This window comes from Capsicum annuum, chromosome 9, assembly GCF_002878395.1.
Source record: "Capsicum annuum cultivar UCD-10X-F1 chromosome 9, UCD10Xv1.1, whole genome shotgun sequence".
Lineage (NCBI taxonomy): Eukaryota > Viridiplantae > Streptophyta > Magnoliopsida > Solanales > Solanaceae > Capsicum > Capsicum annuum.
Window position 1 is genome coordinate 143,808,348 of NC_061119.1, and position 18,198 is coordinate 143,826,545.

The 18,198-nt window shown below is 32.5% G+C and overlaps 2 protein-coding genes across 3 annotated transcripts in view; one reads left to right on the forward strand and one right to left on the reverse strand.

The window, feature by feature from the left end:
• The first annotated feature begins 1,795 nt into the window (after positions 1-1,795).
• Positions 1,796-4,177, forward strand: LOC107842463 (UPF0690 protein C1orf52 homolog). The gene is made up of 3 exons (XM_016686317.2): positions 1,796-1,929; positions 2,009-2,149; positions 3,657-4,177. The coding sequence occupies exons 2-3, from the start codon at positions 2,026-2,028 to the stop codon at positions 4,037-4,039; spliced, it is 507 nt and encodes a 168-aa protein (XP_016541803.2). The 5' UTR covers positions 1,796-1,929; positions 2,009-2,025; the 3' UTR covers positions 4,040-4,177.
• A 4,276-nt stretch (positions 4,178-8,453) lies between these two features.
• Positions 8,454-18,198, reverse strand: part of LOC107842464 (homocysteine S-methyltransferase 2) — a 33,074-nt gene continuing 23,329 nt past the window's right edge. The window contains exons 4-7 of one of the 2 annotated variants that reach the window (XM_016686318.2): positions 16,839-16,968; positions 16,377-16,580; positions 12,518-12,589; positions 8,454-8,929 (exon numbers count right to left, since the gene is read on the reverse strand). In XM_016686318.2, the coding sequence (XP_016541804.1) occupies positions 8,780-8,929; positions 12,518-12,589; positions 16,377-16,580; positions 16,839-16,968 (556 nt within the window). In that variant the 3' untranslated portion in view covers positions 8,454-8,779. The remainder of the gene's footprint in view (positions 8,930-12,517; positions 12,590-16,376; positions 16,581-16,838; positions 16,969-18,198) is intronic. The other variant, XM_016686319.2, reaches the window with a different exon arrangement.

The window sequence follows — 18,198 nt, forward strand, 5'->3', positions numbered from 1 at the left end:
TATGTTCATCATTCAAACAAAAGTTATGCATCATCAAAAAAAAGTCATAGTTCAACAAAAGAAGAAAAAAAAAGAAAGAGATAAACCTTTTATATTTTTGACGACTTCATTCGGTGGCGATATGCTTATTTCTTCCAAATTTTGATAAAAAATCTTCCACTGAAAGAGAAACACGAGAAATTATCAAAAAAAGAAAATTCATTGTCTTGTTAATTATTTAATCATAATTTATACATAATCTTTAAAGTTATTAACTAAAAGGAATAACAAAAGATGAAGAAGATGATAATCATGAATACACATAAAAAAGATGACTTGACTTAATAATAAAATAAGACAAAAAAGCACAATTAGAGCTATGTTTTTCATAAATTTTGATTCAAAATATTAGTTAAATAGAATTGTAAAAATTCTTTTTCTATATAAGGTAAACTTCTAATTGATTTAGACGTGTTAATATTAAGAATTCTTACTTAGATTAAATAATCAAACCAAAAAAAAAGATATAACTAAAATTATTTGTGAACACAACTTTTATCCAAAAGCATACGTACGTGATTTAAGGAAAAAATGCCAAAACAGTACTATCAATTAATTAAAGGTTTTAAGGATTTTCTTAAGATACAATTTTAATTTATTTAAAATTCTTAAATTTTAGATATATAATTCAAATAAGGAAAAGTTTAAGAACTAAGTCTTAATGAATTTTTAAGAAATAATAAAAAAATGATTTTGTGAATTATTTAATGAAGGGCAAAAGTTCAAATCACTTTTTAAGGGTCTTCACACTTCTAATATATTATAGATATAAATTATAGATAAGTGCATAAAAAAACATATCATCCATTTCTAAATATTTAACATTCTTACCTAAAAATAAGTATTTTTTAATATTTATTATTTTAAAAATTAAAATAATATTAAGTATATTATGCTTTCTTTTATCCTTAACAAACTTTTTATTTATCAAAGAGATATTCAGTTTTCATTAATTAAAGAGCGATGATTAAAGAAATTAAATATGAATATTGTGATAAAAACACAATATTTTGTAAGGAATGTAAAAATAAAAAGTGTGACAAGTATTTAGAAATGGAGAGATTAGTAGTAAAATGTCGAATTTAGTTACTCCATATGTCCTAATTTATTGACATTCTTTCTTTTTTTAGTTCATCTAAAAAATGTTATATTTTTTTATTTAGCAATTACTCTATCCGTTTCATTTTACTCGTCCTAATTTGACATTACATATTGATTAAAAAATAATTAATAACATGACTACTTTATCATAACATTCGTATTAAATGATGTTTATATTTTAATTTGGAAAAAAAATAATTAATACTAAGGATAAAAATGAAAAAAAATTGTCTTGTCTTGATTAATGAAAAATTACAGGTAAAATGAGAAATCAAAATTAAGAAATTTAGGAAGAGTAAATAGAGCAGTGGAAATATTTAATGACATCATTTTTATTTTGTTTTTATTAAAGGTTAACTACTAAAAGGTAACATTAAAATGACCTTATTAAGAGTAATTTAATAAACATAACAAAATTTTCTCTTATTTCTTAAACATTATATTTGATTAAATGATGTCACATAAATTAGGATGAAGAGGGTATTTCCTTCGTTTCATTTTAGTTGCCCATTATTAAATAAATTATTTTATTTTACGTATCTAGTTTATAAATTCATAAGAAGTTTATTATGTTGGAAACTGAATAAAGTATTTAATAATATGAGTAAAGTAGATATAAAATGTTTTTTTTTTTTTTTTTTTTTTTTTTGAAATTAGACAAGTAGTAAAATTTATTTGAGTGAGAGCAAATATGACCGAGGCAAAACCCTCTTTTTGAACCATCCACATTATTTACCGGTCCTCTGAACGAACAAAAGCCTAGCCAATTTCGATTGACAACACTACAAGGTAATTTGTTTCTTTAAATACCCACTAGCTTGGACTAGGGCTGTTTTGTTAATCAATTTGCGTTTTGTGGGTTTTGTAGTTTAGTTGAGGCTGAGGATGAAGAGGGCAATGCCATGGAGTGATGAAGAAGAAGAAGAAGACGATACATCCTCCTCCTCCGATGATACTGACGACAATTTGGGGTCTGCCAACATCAATGCTAAACATAAATCTTCTCAAGGTACCAACTCTTTTCCTTCATTGACCACTAGACAAGTATGTTTTTGCTACCAAAAAAAGGAATACTACTTTGAAAGCAAACTACAGGTAACTGCTTGCATAGCTAGAAATGTAAAAGAGAGCAAGTAATCTGGAAAATATGATCATTTGTGTCCTACCGTGTTGTCGTTGATGTTGTTGATGTGGATAAAATACTGATACCCCAGTACGTTACTACTGCTTGTTTATTAATGTTCTTCGTTCCAATTAGAATTGCTCCCTATTCCTTCGCTGAGAATTCTAAAGAATTATTTATTTTTAAGGCTTTCTAGCATAGTTTAATCTGGTGATGGAGATCAGCATAGACGCATGAAATAAATCACCAAATCCTTGAATTTACTGAGTCTCAAATTCCACCAAGGATCTTAATTCAAGCCATTTTGTATTCTAGCATCAATATTGTTATAAGTCGGTGTGTATGGGATTCTACTGCACTTACTAGTTATTTGCTAAGTTACTCGGACTCTTCACTTTCGGTGCCGCACCCGTGTTGACACGATATGGGTGTGGGATCCGTACCCGATGTGGTCAACCGATTTTGGGTACTTTGACCAAAATCGATTGGGAAAGTCCGGACAGATTTAAGAAATTCTATAATCAAAATAAAAGCTAAGGTGAAATTGAAGAAAATGAAATACCTTGTATATAGAAATTTCTATGTTATTGCTTTTCTTTTTATCTCCTTTCAAGATTTTCTTCTTGAAAAATATTTTCTCCTTAAGTTTTTCACATAATATATCAAAATTTATGTTTTATAACTCTATTTTTAGATATTTAAATTATTTTTCACCGAATCCCCGCACCTGTATCCATCCCTAGATCCATATCCCCAAATCTTTAAATTGAGACCGTGAAGGATCCGACCTCTAGATCCGTGCCCGGACACCCGCACCCGAGTTCGAGCAACTTAGGTTATTTGTGACATTGGGTGCAAAGTTAGTATAAAAATATGTTCATTTAGGGTCTTTTGCTTTTGATAGCAAGTTTCTACAGCTTCTTCATGCTCTTAAAGTTATTTGGTGCATCCTTCTTTGGGAATTGTAGTGAATCTAGCACTTATTTATTCTAGTGATGGAGAACCACATAGATGCATAGAATAAATCACTAGAGACTCCATGATATCCATGAATTTACGAAGGCTCAAATACCTAGGATTCAGAAAAACTAATTTTAATTCTAGCCTCAATATAGTAGCTCTGGTCATATAACTTAACTGCTGTGCCTACTGGTAATTTGTGACGAATGACAAGGAGTGCAGAGTTGGTATGAACATGATATATTTTCAAAAGTAATTTCAATATGCATACACAGTTCAAGCCAAAGGCTATTGATGTGCTCCCACATACTACTGTAGGCTATAGCTACCACTATATAAATGACATAGGAGAGTAACTTTGTTGTTTCGTCCTATATGCCAGAAAAAAAGTGTCAATACTTGATGCGTAATGGTTAATATTGCCTATGTTCAGTTGAGTCTGCAAAGCGGAACAGAAAAGGTGTGGACATTGAAGCTCTAAGCCGCCACGGGTATAAAGGTGGATTATCTGTCCTGAAAGTTCCACCACCCAAGGAGCCAGAACAGGAACAAAATTGGTCTTGGTCAAGTGGGAAGGAAACTCGGGAAAAAGAGAAGGAAGAAACTTATGAGGAGCGTCAGAAGACGAGGGCTTCACTTGCGGAAGCAGAGGAACTGGTTCATGCACGAACTCAGAAAGAGAGGAAGAACTTTTCTTTCTCACAGAAGGAGAAGAGGAAGAGAGATCTTGGTCAGGCTAGCAGAGGGAAGAGTTACGTTGAAGAGGAAAAGAGGCTGCTAAGGGATAATGGCGTTTACTCTGGGTTTGATTCCTGATTCACGAGCTGTTCTTTTTAGCATTTTTATCATGTAAAGTGTTGTAACAGTTGGTTATGACTACCGTGCACTCCAGAATATTGTTGTCAACATGAAAATGAATTTATGATACCTCCATGGTCATTGCTTAAGTACCAACGGATAAATCTAGTCAAAGTTGATGGTCAAATATCCATCTGATGCGCTCAATATTGTAGTTCTGTCCAGTGGCTTTGTCTTTGCTTGTTAAGTGCTCAAGTCATAAGTTTTGAAAAAGGTGTTAATGCCAACTTCCTCAAGTTTTACATATTAATGCACCCAGGGACCTAGCTGCCCCTTGTGAAGGGAACTTGTTTACTTTCTTCTCTAGGACGGGAGAGTATATTGTGTTAGCTTAAAGTATTCTTCATAAATAGCTACCCCCTTGGCTCAGTTTATATAATATACTGCTCTTTTCATTTCGAAATTACTGTTTCCGCTAAGGCAGCCTTTCCTAACACTAGCATTTCTGGGACATCCTTATATTATTTGACAGTTAACATCATTCAAATTTTCACAAATGAAGTAAAAACTCTTTAAATCTGGTACGGTGACTTTCCGCCAAACTAGTTCTTTAATAAGGGAAAAGGTCCTCTATTTGAAAAATTAGCTGGGTCAAATTTACCCTCATTATCATATTTTGAGGTCAAATTTACCCTTGATATCATACTTTCGGGTCATATTTATCTTCAACGTTAACTTGCCCAATTTTTAAAAATAAATCATACCCTAATTGAATTCGCACGATTCGGCCCACAAAGAGTCACAAATAAATATACTCCTCCCTCAATTCTGCTGATCAAATCTTTTCAACGAACAAAATACTTCTATTTCAATGTGCAATAGGTTGTTTACAAATAAACAAAACGTAAAATGAAATGAGATAATGTAGAAGCATGGAACTACAGAAACTATCTATTACAAGCTCTACTTTTGTACGATCATGTTCAAATTTCAAAATTTGGCATGAAATTCTATGTGCATCTTGTGAATAAGTTTCTGAGCAAATGACATGATGAAAAATTTGTATAGATCTAAATTACATATAAAGATATATGAATGAGGAATGCCACAATTGATAGATAGGGAAACCTTTTAACTCAATGAATCATAGAAATATCCAATGGGCCTAATTTATTGCATTTGACCGTCAAATGCAATTTTTCTTGGGCTCTGCCTTGATGCAAATTCATGAACTGGGAGACAGATATATTTTTTTGTGTTTGCACTGATGCAGATCAATTTTTCATGAGATATGCACTGGTAAATATCCAATGGCTTAATCTCGTTGAAAAAATTTGACCAACAGAACTGAAGAGAGTATATTTATTTGTGTCTTTTTTGTGGCTAGAGTCGGATCGGAAGGGTTAAATTAAGGCATGTTTATTTTAAAAAAAAAAGAGCATTTAACGTTGATTTGAACTTTTTCTATTAAAGAAATGATACATATGAACAGTTTCTTATAACGAGGGTAAATTTAACTCAAAAGTATGACATCAAGGATAAATTTGACGCCAAAGTATGACGAAGGATTTATGTAACTAATTTTTCAAAGTAGAGGGATAAATTTGACCCCAAAATATGACAACATGGGTAAATTTAGCCCCAAAGTATAACGAAGGGTACATTTAGCCAATTTATCAAAATAAAGGAGTAAATTTGACCCTTTTCCCCTCTAATAATTATTTTAGGAAAAGAGTCAAATTTACCCTTCTACTTTAAAAAATTAGCTAAATATATCTTTTGTCATACTTTGGGATTAAATTTACACTCGTCATATTTTGGGGTCAAAATTATACTCGATATCATACTTTGGGTCAAATTTACCTTCGATGTTATACTTTGGGTCAAAAATACCCTCGTTGTTGAGAAACTTTTTACATGCACCCTTCCTATAACAAAATAATCCAAATCAATGTTAAATGACTCATTTTTAAAGATAAAACACATCCTAATCTAACTCGTCCGATCATACCACAAAAATACACAAATAAATATGTTTCTCTTGCAGTTCTGTTGGTCGAATTTTCTTTAGGAACAAATATACTTTTTTCCAATGTGTCGTGCTAATTGGTTATTTACAAATGAACAAAAAGTAAAATAGAATGAGATAATGCAGAAGCATGAAACAACAAAAATGTATATTACAAACTTTGCCTCTGTTCCAATTATGTTTAAATTTCAAAATTTGGTGTGCAATTCTATGTCATTTAGATTCTAGAATCCGTGGATAAATTTTCTAAACAAATGACATGATAAAAATTGTGTAGATCCAAATTATACATAAAAACATAAAAATGAAGAGATGTCATGATTGATACATAAGGAGACATCTTAACTCAATCATCTAGACTAATATCTAGTTGGTATACTCTGTTGCATTTGATTGCTAAGTTTCATTTTTCATGAGCCCTGAATTGATGCAGATCCATGAATTGACGGAGGGATATATTTATTTATGTTTGCACCAATACTAATTCATTTTCCATGAGCTATACACTGATAAATATCTAGTGGCTTGATCTTATCAAAAAATGTGATCAACAAAACTGAGGGGTTGTATTTGTTTGTATCCTTTTTGTGGCTCGAATCAGATCAGACAACTTAGATTAGAGTGTGTTTTATTTTTTTAAAAATGAGGCATTTAATGTGAATTTGACTTTTTCTATTAAAGTAATGGTACATGTGAAAAATTTCTTAATAAGGGTAAATATGACTCCAAAGTATTATATCAAGGGTAAATTTGACCCCAAAATATGATACCGAGGATAAATTTGACCTCAAAGTATGACGACAAATATATTTAGCTACTTTTTCAAAGTAGAGAGATAAATTTAGCCCCAAAGTATGACATTAATGATAAATTTGACCCCAAAATATGATGAGGACACATTTAACTAATTTTTCAAAATAGAATAATTAACCCTTTATCTATTATTTTAATATTTTCCCTTACTGTTACAATATAATAATAAAGTTGTAGTTTTGAATTTCATGCCAAGGCAAATCACATCAAACACAATCAGCTTTGGATCCCTTCACTGAATTATTACGTTATACAATCTATAAAGAAGGTACCGACTCCCCTTAACAAGAGCAAAAATTCTAATAAATCGGCTGAAAGACATTCTAAAATTGCTTCACCTCACAAGTTCAAATCCCAATGGTGATACTTTTGATTCCATTTGTATGAATTCCAGCTTCGCCATTGCATATGATGGAGCATTTAGTGTCACACGGATAGTAATTCAGGCAAATTAATTAAGGGTGACAAAAAAATTTTAAAACTAAAAAAAAGTTACACAAGTTTTAAATATTGAGTAGAGATGACAATTTTAAAATCAGTATTAATGACATTAATTTTAGAACTCTCAAGTTTTATTATTTACACAATGATCCTTACATCACCACCATTACTCCTCCTCCACACTTTTTTTTGTTGCTGCTACCATCGCCACTTTCTCTTCCTCCACCATCACCACCTCTTCCAGATCCACCATCATTTCCTCCTTCTACACAACTATCGCCTATTTTTCTTTTTTCTCTTCTACCACCATCAAAATCAACAACACAACAAATGCCATCTTCTCCTTCGGCGTCACCACCAGCACCACTCCTTTTTCTCATAAATACCACTTTTTCGTGGTCTCCTTCACCAACCACATCTTTTTTTTTTTTCAAAAATTAAGTAAATATCGTAATTGTTGCAACAACAATCGTCGAAGTTATTGCAACAATAGTCGAAGTTGCTACAACAATTTCGATAGTTGTTACAACAATTACAATAATTGTTGTAACACAATTAATAGTAGTTGTTGCAATAATTATCGAAGTTGTTGCACAAACTACAGCAATTACCGTAACTGCTGCAGCAACTATGATAGTTGCTGAAATTTCTAAATTATTTCTTTATTCATTTTTTAAAAACATCAAAAATTTTCTTTTCAAAGTTTTCAATTTTTTTTTAAAAATAATCCATGAAGATTAAAAAAAGAAGACCGAAATGAAAAAAGAGAAAAAAAAAAAAGAAGAGAAGACGGAGGAAGAGAAAAATCTTGAGAGGGGAAAAAAATGAGAAGAAAGGAAGAAAAGAAAAAAGACTCAAAAGATTTGGAGGTAGTGGTTCTAAAATTTGAAATTTGGAGTTGAAAACTTCTTAAAAAATTAATAAATTTGTAAAAATTGCACTTTACACCCCAATTAACTTAATGAGAATTTAAATGAAGCTTTCACTTTAGTTGGTAAAAATTGTCATCATTTTTAATTTAAAGACTTTTTTGTCACCTCCCACTTAATTTTCTCTAGTAACCCACAGTTGTCAGTGTGACTATCAATCATTAGGTAACTTCTGTTTTCACAGTTGGCAAGATCAACGTTCAAATCTCAGAACTTCCAATTTGGAAAATTGAAGGTCTAAATAAATAGTAAAATAGCTATGGTTACATTGTTGGTAGTAAAATAGGTGAATAGTACATTCATTGAGCAACCATAAACTACAATGTGGCATAATACTAGAAAGTTCTCCAACGTACCAAAATATGATACACCACCGACAAACAGCCTCGGTTGATCAGTGGACCTTCTCTTGCCCTGAACTCCAGTCAAGCAGAAACCTCTTCTGAGATGTAGGCCAACCAGGCTTACTAGATGGGGAAACAATTCTCTCAACATAGGCAAAATCTTTTCTCTTTTTAAGTTAGATGCCTGTATTGGTTCTCCAGATTAGACAGTACGCCTTCCGGAGAGTGCCTGGTGTATTGCTCTAATGGTATTAGGAGTAGTTCTGCAGCAACCTCCTACCAGAGATGCTCCTGCCTCACACCATTTATTAACGTAAGGGACAAAATCTTCATCTGTTATCCCAGTATTACTCTGCAACATAGAGGAAAAGAATATTATAAGGATAACTTTGAAGTAATTACAACCATAGATATCTGTAAGAACATCTTAAAACCACACGATTACGCAGCTGGTGATTAATATGTATATGTCTGGATTTAATTATTTACATACAAGGGCACAAGGTCCTTAATTCCTCATTGTGTTAAGCCTGAGGACCTAAACTGTTTGTTTCTTTCTTGTTTCCCCTTTTCTTGAAAGGAAAAAAACCAGAAACTGAAGTGGCTCTTCTCCAGATATTTCCTAATCAGGACATTAACTTTTGGTTTCAGGCTTTCAGCTTACTTCATAAAGCTTCAGTATTCAGATTTCTTTGTGTCTCGAAATGTGTTCTTTGGTTCAAGCAGCAATTTTAGCTACCTATTAAAGTAGAAATGAAAAATTGCTTGAATATTTTTTAAAAGCACATTAATGCTTGAATGTTGAGAATTACAAAGGTTGTAGACCATAATATCATCACTTAGCAAGTGTGGAGCCTAAAGGAGAAGATGAAAGTGCCCTTTCTTGAAGATATTGACCTATAATAACTCTGAACATTTACAGTAAAGAAAAAGAAACTGCCGCAGGGGTTAGCTCAACTTGCAAAGGTGGCGGGATTTGAGTCTTATGTCACATATTCGATCACTGTGTCAACCGAACTAAGTCCAATATTTAAGTGAAGTAAGGTAGAGGGGCTGGCCCATCATCCCCGAGTTCTGACGGTCACCCAAAGGGTTGGCTCCACATGAATTTCTTGGTCACCAAAAGAAAAAACTCATCAAGGTTTCTATTCATCATCTCATGCAAGAAAGGAAAAGACATAGTTTCTTTCCTACAAACCACTGACTACAGATAAGCACATAAGGGGTCATTTGGTACAGTGTATAAGAATAATGCTTGTATTAGTTATGTTGGCATTATTTATTAAGGAAAAGGGTCAAATTTACCCCTCTACTTCTAAAAATTGGCTAGATTTATCCTTTGTCATACTTTTGAACTAAATATGCCCTCGCTGTTAACAAAGTTTTCATCCATGCCCTTTAATTTAACGGAAAAACAAAATCAATCTAAATAACCTGTATCCTAATCTAACCCCGACCCGACCCTAATTAACACTGACCCACAAACAAAATTTCTTCACAATTGGACACCGGACACCTTGAGAGATCAGCTATAGAATTTAAGAGGAAATAGAGGCGCTTTAATGAAGTTTTGAGAGAGACGAGAGTGTTCTGATAGGGATTAGTCCAGTTTCGATGAAGATTCTGATGAGCTTGCCGGAGGTAGCGGTGGTGGAGTTGTGTTAGGTGGCTGGTGGTAGTATAGGTAATATGATAAAATTGACGCTGATGGTAATTTTTTCTCCATTAGATGAAAACTTTGAAATTGACCACACTGAGGCTGGGTCTTCTCTCAATCGCAAATATTGATCCTAATACAAATGGATCCCAATTCGTCATTACATTTAAGCGAACTCCCCATGGCTGAGAACTGACTGAGTACAACGGCGGAGAAGCCACAGGAAAATGATGTTTTGAGATTTGGGTGGTGGTGATGGGTTTCCATGGTGATGATGAGAAAATATATATTGTAATGTTCCCTATCAGAACTCTTCTTTCTCGAAACTCCATTAATGCACCTCTATTTTCTCTCAAATTCTGTAGCTCTCTCAAAGTGTCCAATTGTAGAGAAATTTTGTTTGTGGGTCGGTGTTAATTAGGGTCGGGTCGGGGTTAGATTAGGATACGGGTTATTTAGATTGATTTTGTTTTTCCGTTAAATTAAAAGGCATGGATGAAAACTTTCTTAACAGCAGGGGTATATTTAGCCCAAAAGTATGACAAAGGATAAATATAGTCAATTTTTAGAAGTAGAGGGGTAAATTTGACCCTTTACCCTATTTATTATACATTGTTTGGTTTGATGTATAAAAAATAAAGGGAAAAGGGTCCATAATATACCCAAACTTTGATGAAATTTGTTGTAATACGCCTGAGCTTTGCAGGGTCCTATGAACCGCTGAACTATTTATTTGTGTATTTTAGTGATGTTTATAAGCTAATAAATAGATAAAATTTATTAATAAAAAATTAAATAAATAAAAGAATTTAGTGCAAATAAATATCAATAAAATCGCTAAAAAATAATCTAGGGGGGTCATAATACGCTAATAAATAGTCTAAGGTTTCATAGGACCTCTACAAAGTTCATACGTGTTACAACAAATTTTATCAAAGTTTGGGTATATTTCAGACCATTCCCCAAAAATAAATTGTCTTGTATAATTTTTATAAAAATATGTTAACTTACAAAAATATCCTCCACAATATAAAACTTCATTGATTGGTAAGGTTCAGGGTTTCCTGCTGCAGGAAGCTACTTCGAGGAAAATTGAATTTACTCAACAAAAATTAGTCTCTTTTTCTTAATTCTATCGATTTTCCCATTCCCTCAATGGCCAGATCAGAACAAAAATTCAAAGTGAAAGCAGAGTCGCCAACTTAAGAATTTTAATATGAAGTGAAAGCAAGTGATAAAATTGGGGTGTGCAAAAACCGAACCGATTGATAAACCGAACCAATAAAAATGTTATCGGTTTATTGTTATTGGGTTACGGTTTTTTAATGGTTTTATAAAAAAAAATTATTGGGTTATTGGTTCGGTTCGGTTTTTTCTTATTAGGTTATTGGGTTAAACCGATAACCCAATAAGAATATATATATATATGTGTGTGTGTGTGTAAGAGAGAGCGAGAGACTTATTATATATTTCTCTTTAATTTCTACAAATTAACAAACCTATTATTTCAATTATACAAACTCTTAATTTCTCCTAGCAACATTTAGTTCAAACTTGAAGATTCTTGTAAATTAAAACACATTATATAGGATTTTGATTACAACTAAGATTCATTTTTTTTCATGTTAGTTAATACTATTTCTATTTTATGAGTATTTTCTTATCAGTTAAACTGAAAACCAAACCTTTAAGGACTAAAAATCGATAAACCAAAAACCGATAAAAAATATCTTATTGGTTTGATTATTGGTTTAACATATTTAAAAATCGAAAATCGATAAACCGAACAGATAGTGTATAAAACCGAACCGAACCAAACCGATAGTGTATAAAACCGAACCGAACCGACCGATGCACACCCCTATGATAAAATTAAAGATTTGATCAAAATTGTGGAAAAAGTATGGGGAGCCACTGTACACAAAGTCAAGTGAGTACTGATGGAGTCTATCAATTCATTCGGTGCGAGATCAAATATTGAGGGGATGGAGAAGAGGGATTTGAGGGGTAATAATGTCATTAATCACTTTAATGCATGCTGAGACCCTTTGTATTACTAATATGTGGAAAAGCATGGTATTAGTTATACATAGGGTAAAAGTGTACCAAACAAGGTATTAATAGTATATCAAAATTAATGCATGCATTACTTTTTAATACACACTACCAAATGACCCCTAAGTGTGTTGTAAATCAAAGAGAATCAACAAGCCTTTTCAGTGTCACTCAATTGGTACAATTGGTACAGTTAAAAGCAGAATGTCAATGAGGAGAAGTACTCACCACCCACTCCTTTCGAATGCCATCGTAACTCTCACCACTGTTGGGATATATAAGGATTGGTTTTGTTGTTACCTGAGAAATGCAAGTGAAAAGTAACAAACTATATCATAACAATAGATCTATACAAGAAACCTAAAGCTTAAATTGAGAATTTTCCATTTGCTTGTCTGGACCCACTAAACATTTCTCCCTTATGAGGGAGGAGAGAGTTAAAAAGGGCAGCCCGGTGCAGTGTGCACTAAAGCTCCTGCTAGGGGGCATCTGCAATTACCCCAAGCACCAAGACTAGTTCTCTAACCGCATGTATTCATAGATAAAAAATGAGAAGCAATCCTAGTGCAGATCTTCAACAAGGACAAACAAATGGCTCCATGAACCCTGAATATGAAGGCATTATACCCAAGACAAGTAGGTTTTGTAGGCCCACAACAGCTGAATATGTTATCACCACAAGTGCAATATGACAGAAACTTGTGTCTGCACGAGTACGTAAAACCAGTTCCTTCTTGCTTCCTGCTTATGGCTCTTGGTGGTCTATGAAACTAAGTATAAGAGTCAAATAATGAAACTTGTGGATAGATGGGTCCGTAAGACAATGATGAGCCATTTGCCATCAACCTGATAAGTACTTTCTTGATTTGGAGACATAGTAAGGAAGAAACTAAAGACATAATGTTTGAAGTTTGACAAATATAAGCTTCCTAAAGTAAGGTTTAACTTGTTTTAATTATTTCACTTGTCTGGAAGGTTCAGCTTGTAGCAAAGATTGGAAGACGTTCCTGGTTGACCAGGTGCTCCAGTTTGAGTTTTAAAAAAGCCATTGGAACAAGAAACAATCAACTCATTTATTCTTACAATATCCATCTTCTCAAGTAAGCACAATAGTGAGGAAGAGCCCGTGCACCCAATATTTATTTTAAGTACTGTTGGTTAAATACCTTCAGCTATTTTTTATTTAAATTAAGTTATATATATTTGTGTAATAGTAAATCACTTCATTAAATGTAAAATTATACTCGATAAATATTATTAATATTGTTTAAGTGGTGTAAATTAAATAATTTTCAATTTTTAATTAAAAATAAGTTAGTTGTGTTAGTAAATCATCTCACTCTTCTTTCTCGAAAACCTGATGTGAGTAGGGCCACTGATACATAAACATAAATAACTTAGTAGGTTTGGCATGAAAATTAATTTATTTTGGAGTTGGGAATTAAAGTTGGAGTTGTGTTTGGTCATGTCTTCTTGGAATTTTTTTAGACTTGAAAAGTCTTTTTTAAATATAATTTTATACCCCAAATTTTTAAAAACTATCAAAATCACACAACTTAACTAATTTACCTATACAACCAAATGTGAGAGGAGATAATAATGTTGCCTTGTTGTTGGTGTTGCATAAAGAGTTGCAAGAATGAACAGATTAAGGTTCCGTTGTATCATGAGGAGATTTTAAGGAAGAAGAAAAAATTTGAAGACGCCTTCAATTTTGAGGTCTTTTATCAATGGAAGTGGGAAGAAGTGGAAAATGTGGTAGTTAGACATTTAACTCTGGTTGTTGGATGAAATTAATAGGGTGTTTTTATGTCATTTGTAACAATAAATAAAGTTGAAATTGTAGTTGAAAAAAAATGAACTTTTTCAAAAACAATTTGGAATTGGATTTGGAATTCTCAAGGCCAAACACCCCAATTTTCACTAAAGTGAAATAATTTTTTGGAAAAAAGTGAAAAATTCTTATGGCCAAATGGGTGGTAATTACCTCCTAACCCGCTACCAAATTTTATTATTATTTATGCACGATTTAATACTTGCATAACTCACCATTAAACCAATTACCAAACAAACCCTAACTGGTATATGGTACATATGTTTGTATTTCTCGAATAGTGATGCTTTTTTACAATTTGTATAACTTTTCAAAAATTTAATGTTGTTGGTCAATCCTTCATTAACTTTGTATATTTTACGTTTGATTACAGAACGTTTTAATGTGACAAAGTTATCATAATTTTTATTGTTGTAAGAATTGATTTTCACAGCTTTGATCAGACGGGTCTTGTCTATTCCTTTACACTTTCTTTTTCTTTTTTAATTTATTATCCTAAATCCCTAACCTAATTCTATTCCCCCAACCCCCGGCGCCATATTCTCCTCCTTTCATCTCTATTCTAACAACCGTCTATTTTATTCCAACATCGAGATATCCAACCGCCATATTTTCTCATCTCTTATTTTATCCTAACATCGACTGTCGCCCGTATTTCCCGTGTTCTCTCTCCCCTCACCAGTCACACCGATGGAACCGTCTTCGCCCCTCCATTGTGACATTACTCCGGCCAACGAAACCACCAAAACTCACATTGAATGAGTTCTGCACGCCCATCCCTTCGATTCATCCACTCAAAATTCAAAACATTACAAGGCGACCCATATAAGAACTCAAACGATCAAATGAACTGGCACAAGAAAATTACACTTGCACACCAACACCAAGAACGCTATTAAGTATCAATTTATTGCTACACGTGTCTAACAACTATCAATTTAAGCAGTGATTGAAATGACCAAATTACCCCCCGTCAACAAGCAGACATGTTGACAAAGAGGTATATACATATATACTAGGGGGATATATGGCCCGTGTTAGCACGGGCTTAACGTGAAGAACCATTTTAGGTTAATTATTGTGATTTATAATACTTTTTATGTAATTTTCAAATAATATATGTTACACCCTCTGTCTCAATTTATGTGGTATTAACACAATTTTGAGAGTTAACTAAATTTTTAACATATTTTTTAAATATTTTAACTTATTGATTATTGTGATTTATAGTACTTTCTTCTGTCCCAATTTATGTGGCAGTAATAAAATTTAGAGAGTTAGCTAAATTTTTTAAAGTTTTTTTAAAATTATTTTAAACTGTTATTTATTATGATTTATAATACTTTTACGTAATTCTCAAATATATAACATATTAAAAAGAAAAATAAAATAAACATATATAAACGAAAATATTTAAGCAAGCAACACAAACAAACATGTCAATCCGTTGCCTGCTTATCATCCTTTACAAGTGAGGTAATAAATCACAAATGCCAATTTAAGTGGTAGAATGCTTAGATGACCATCATAAGTAATTAAAGGTGATATAGTAAAATCACGATTGAAGCAACGAAACAAACATGTTTTAAATGACTTGCAACAACTAATTAGAAGTGATACAACAAAATTACTATAAAAATATTTGTGAAAAAAAATAAAGTGGGTCTCATATAAGACATCAAATTAATTTAAAATATTAAAAATTAATTTATCATTTTATGTTTATTTAACTTTTTTATTAAATATTATTATTTTTTTCATACTTAAATGAATTATAATAATTAATTAGGGGTGATAGTAAAAAGTGATATAGCAAAGTTACTATCAACAATATTTGTGAAAAAAATTTAAGTGGACCTTACATAAGATGTCAAGTTAATTTAAAACATCAAGGTTACTTTATTATTTTTATGTTTATTTTACCTTTTTTTATTAAATTATTAATTTTTAATACTTGGAAGACTTATAATAATTAATTAATTAGGGGTGATATTTAGTAAGATTACGGTTGAAGCAGCTAAAGCAGACATGTCATAAATATCTATTTTTCTTTTTTAATTAAAATTTATTAAATTTCTAATACATAAATGAGTTATAATAATTAATTAAGAGTGATATAGTAAAATCACGATTGAAGCAGCTGAAGCAGGCATGGCGAAACCGCCACTAAAAGTGTCACTTAAAATCCTGAATTGATGAACAACTAGTGAAGGAAAAACAGAAAGAAGTCAGGAAAATGAAATTAAAACGTACCGGCTTGATGGATAGAATAAGATCCAGAATGAATCTAGGAGGGGTACAATTGATTCCAACAGCTAAAACTTTTTCACATGATTCACCAATTGCAGCACATTCTAATAAAGAATCACCACTGACCACATTAACACCATCTTTAGAGTTGAAGGCTAACCAGGCAGGAGTCTTTATGTCTTCTTCCTTAAGTAGCTCAACGAAAGCCTGGACAGAGGTGCTAATAGCTGTCAATCTCCAGATCCCAAGAAAAAAATACAAGCTACTACTGCACAATAGGCTTCACCACATTATACAGTCGTACTAACTTTTTGTCTTGTCACAAACAGCATTCCAAATAATTATTGTCCATAGCATTTCATAAAGAATGATATCAGAAGCATACCACTAATTTCTCTGCTAGAGGCAAAGGTAATAAATAGTATCAACGATCTCCTCAAAACTTATAACCAACGACGACTATACCTGAGCTTCCAGCTTATTAGGCACCGTCTCAAAAGCTATTAGATCAGCACCAGAGTCCGCAAGAAGCTGAACCCTTCTTCTATGAAAATCCTTTAGAAACTTGAGATCAACTGCATCCCCATATTCCCCACTGCAAATTGACAAACAAGTCAGCTTCACATGCATGAGAAGCTTCTAGTGGTTTTGCTTAAGAGGCAAAGAAAATGTTAAAGAGTTGACTACAAACTAATGAGTAGCTTTGCAAATGTTTGGGGCATGTATTTCTAAAATGCACTTTTTGAGAAAGGTAACATATTTTCCAGAATGCTCACTAATGCACAATACGCAAAATTACATAAAATATCAAAAGTTAACAAGGATGACACGGAGCTTAGCAACAACAATATACAACAACAACAAACCCAGTGTAATCCCACCAAGTGGGGTCTGGGGGTAGAATGTATGCAGTCCATACCTCTACCTCCGAAGAAGTAGAGAGGTTGTTTCCGATAGACCCCCGGCTCAAGATAAAGAAAATTTTCAAGGTCATAGTAATACATAAAACCGAAAGAGTGGCATAACCGAAATAATAAATAAGAATTAGTAAAATATAGAAATAAGAGACACAAAAAAAAACAAGCAATACGAAAATAAAAGATAGGAAATAAGGAGTAAGAAAAGGACACCCACCTAGCAATAGCATACACTAGCGGCTCCTACCAAAGGTCAGTCCTAGGATTACTAACTCGGCGGCACCAGAGCTCCCTAACTACTAGTTACAACCCACACATGCACTAGCCCTCTACCCTTATCCGCGGCCTCCACACCTTCCTATTTAGGGTCATGTCCTCAGTAAGCTGTAACAGCTCCAAGTCAAATCTAATCACCTCTCTCCAGTATTTCTTCGGCCTACCCAGTGTTTTGGACGGCGAAAGGCGACAAGGTCCCGCCTCGCCACGCGGTGAGGCGATCATTTTTTGAATGTACGACGACAATTAATATAAAAAAAATTAAAATAATATAAATATGATCAAATTTCAATAACACTAATATATTAAGAAATATTTCAAGTCAAGAATTAAAAATAGATAGTAGATAGATACTAAAGTCTGGAACTTGAATGACTCAACAACCCAATATCCATAAAACAAGCAATACTAAAACAAACAATCCTTGTATACCATAATTCCATCCTATGTCCCTTTGTTTGCTACTAGTAGATTGAGATGCCATTGAAATTGAAATAGCTGTTAATGATCAAGACATCACGTCATTTAATTTAATTAGTATATTACTATCATACTATGTTCATTGAATTTTATATAAGTTATTAAAAAAGAAATTACATAATAAGGCTACAAGGCACAAGCTTACTGTTACA

Excerpts from the sequence above, each read along its gene's own strand:
- LOC107842463 (XM_016686317.2), top strand. The coding sequence starts at position 2,026 with ATGAAGAGGGCAATGCCATGGAGTGATGAAGAAGAAGAAGAAGACGAT. Across the intron at positions 2,150-3,656 it reads TAAACATAAATCTTCTCAAG|TTGAGTCTGCAAAGCGGAAC; the intron begins GTACCAACTCTT and ends GCCTATGTTCAG.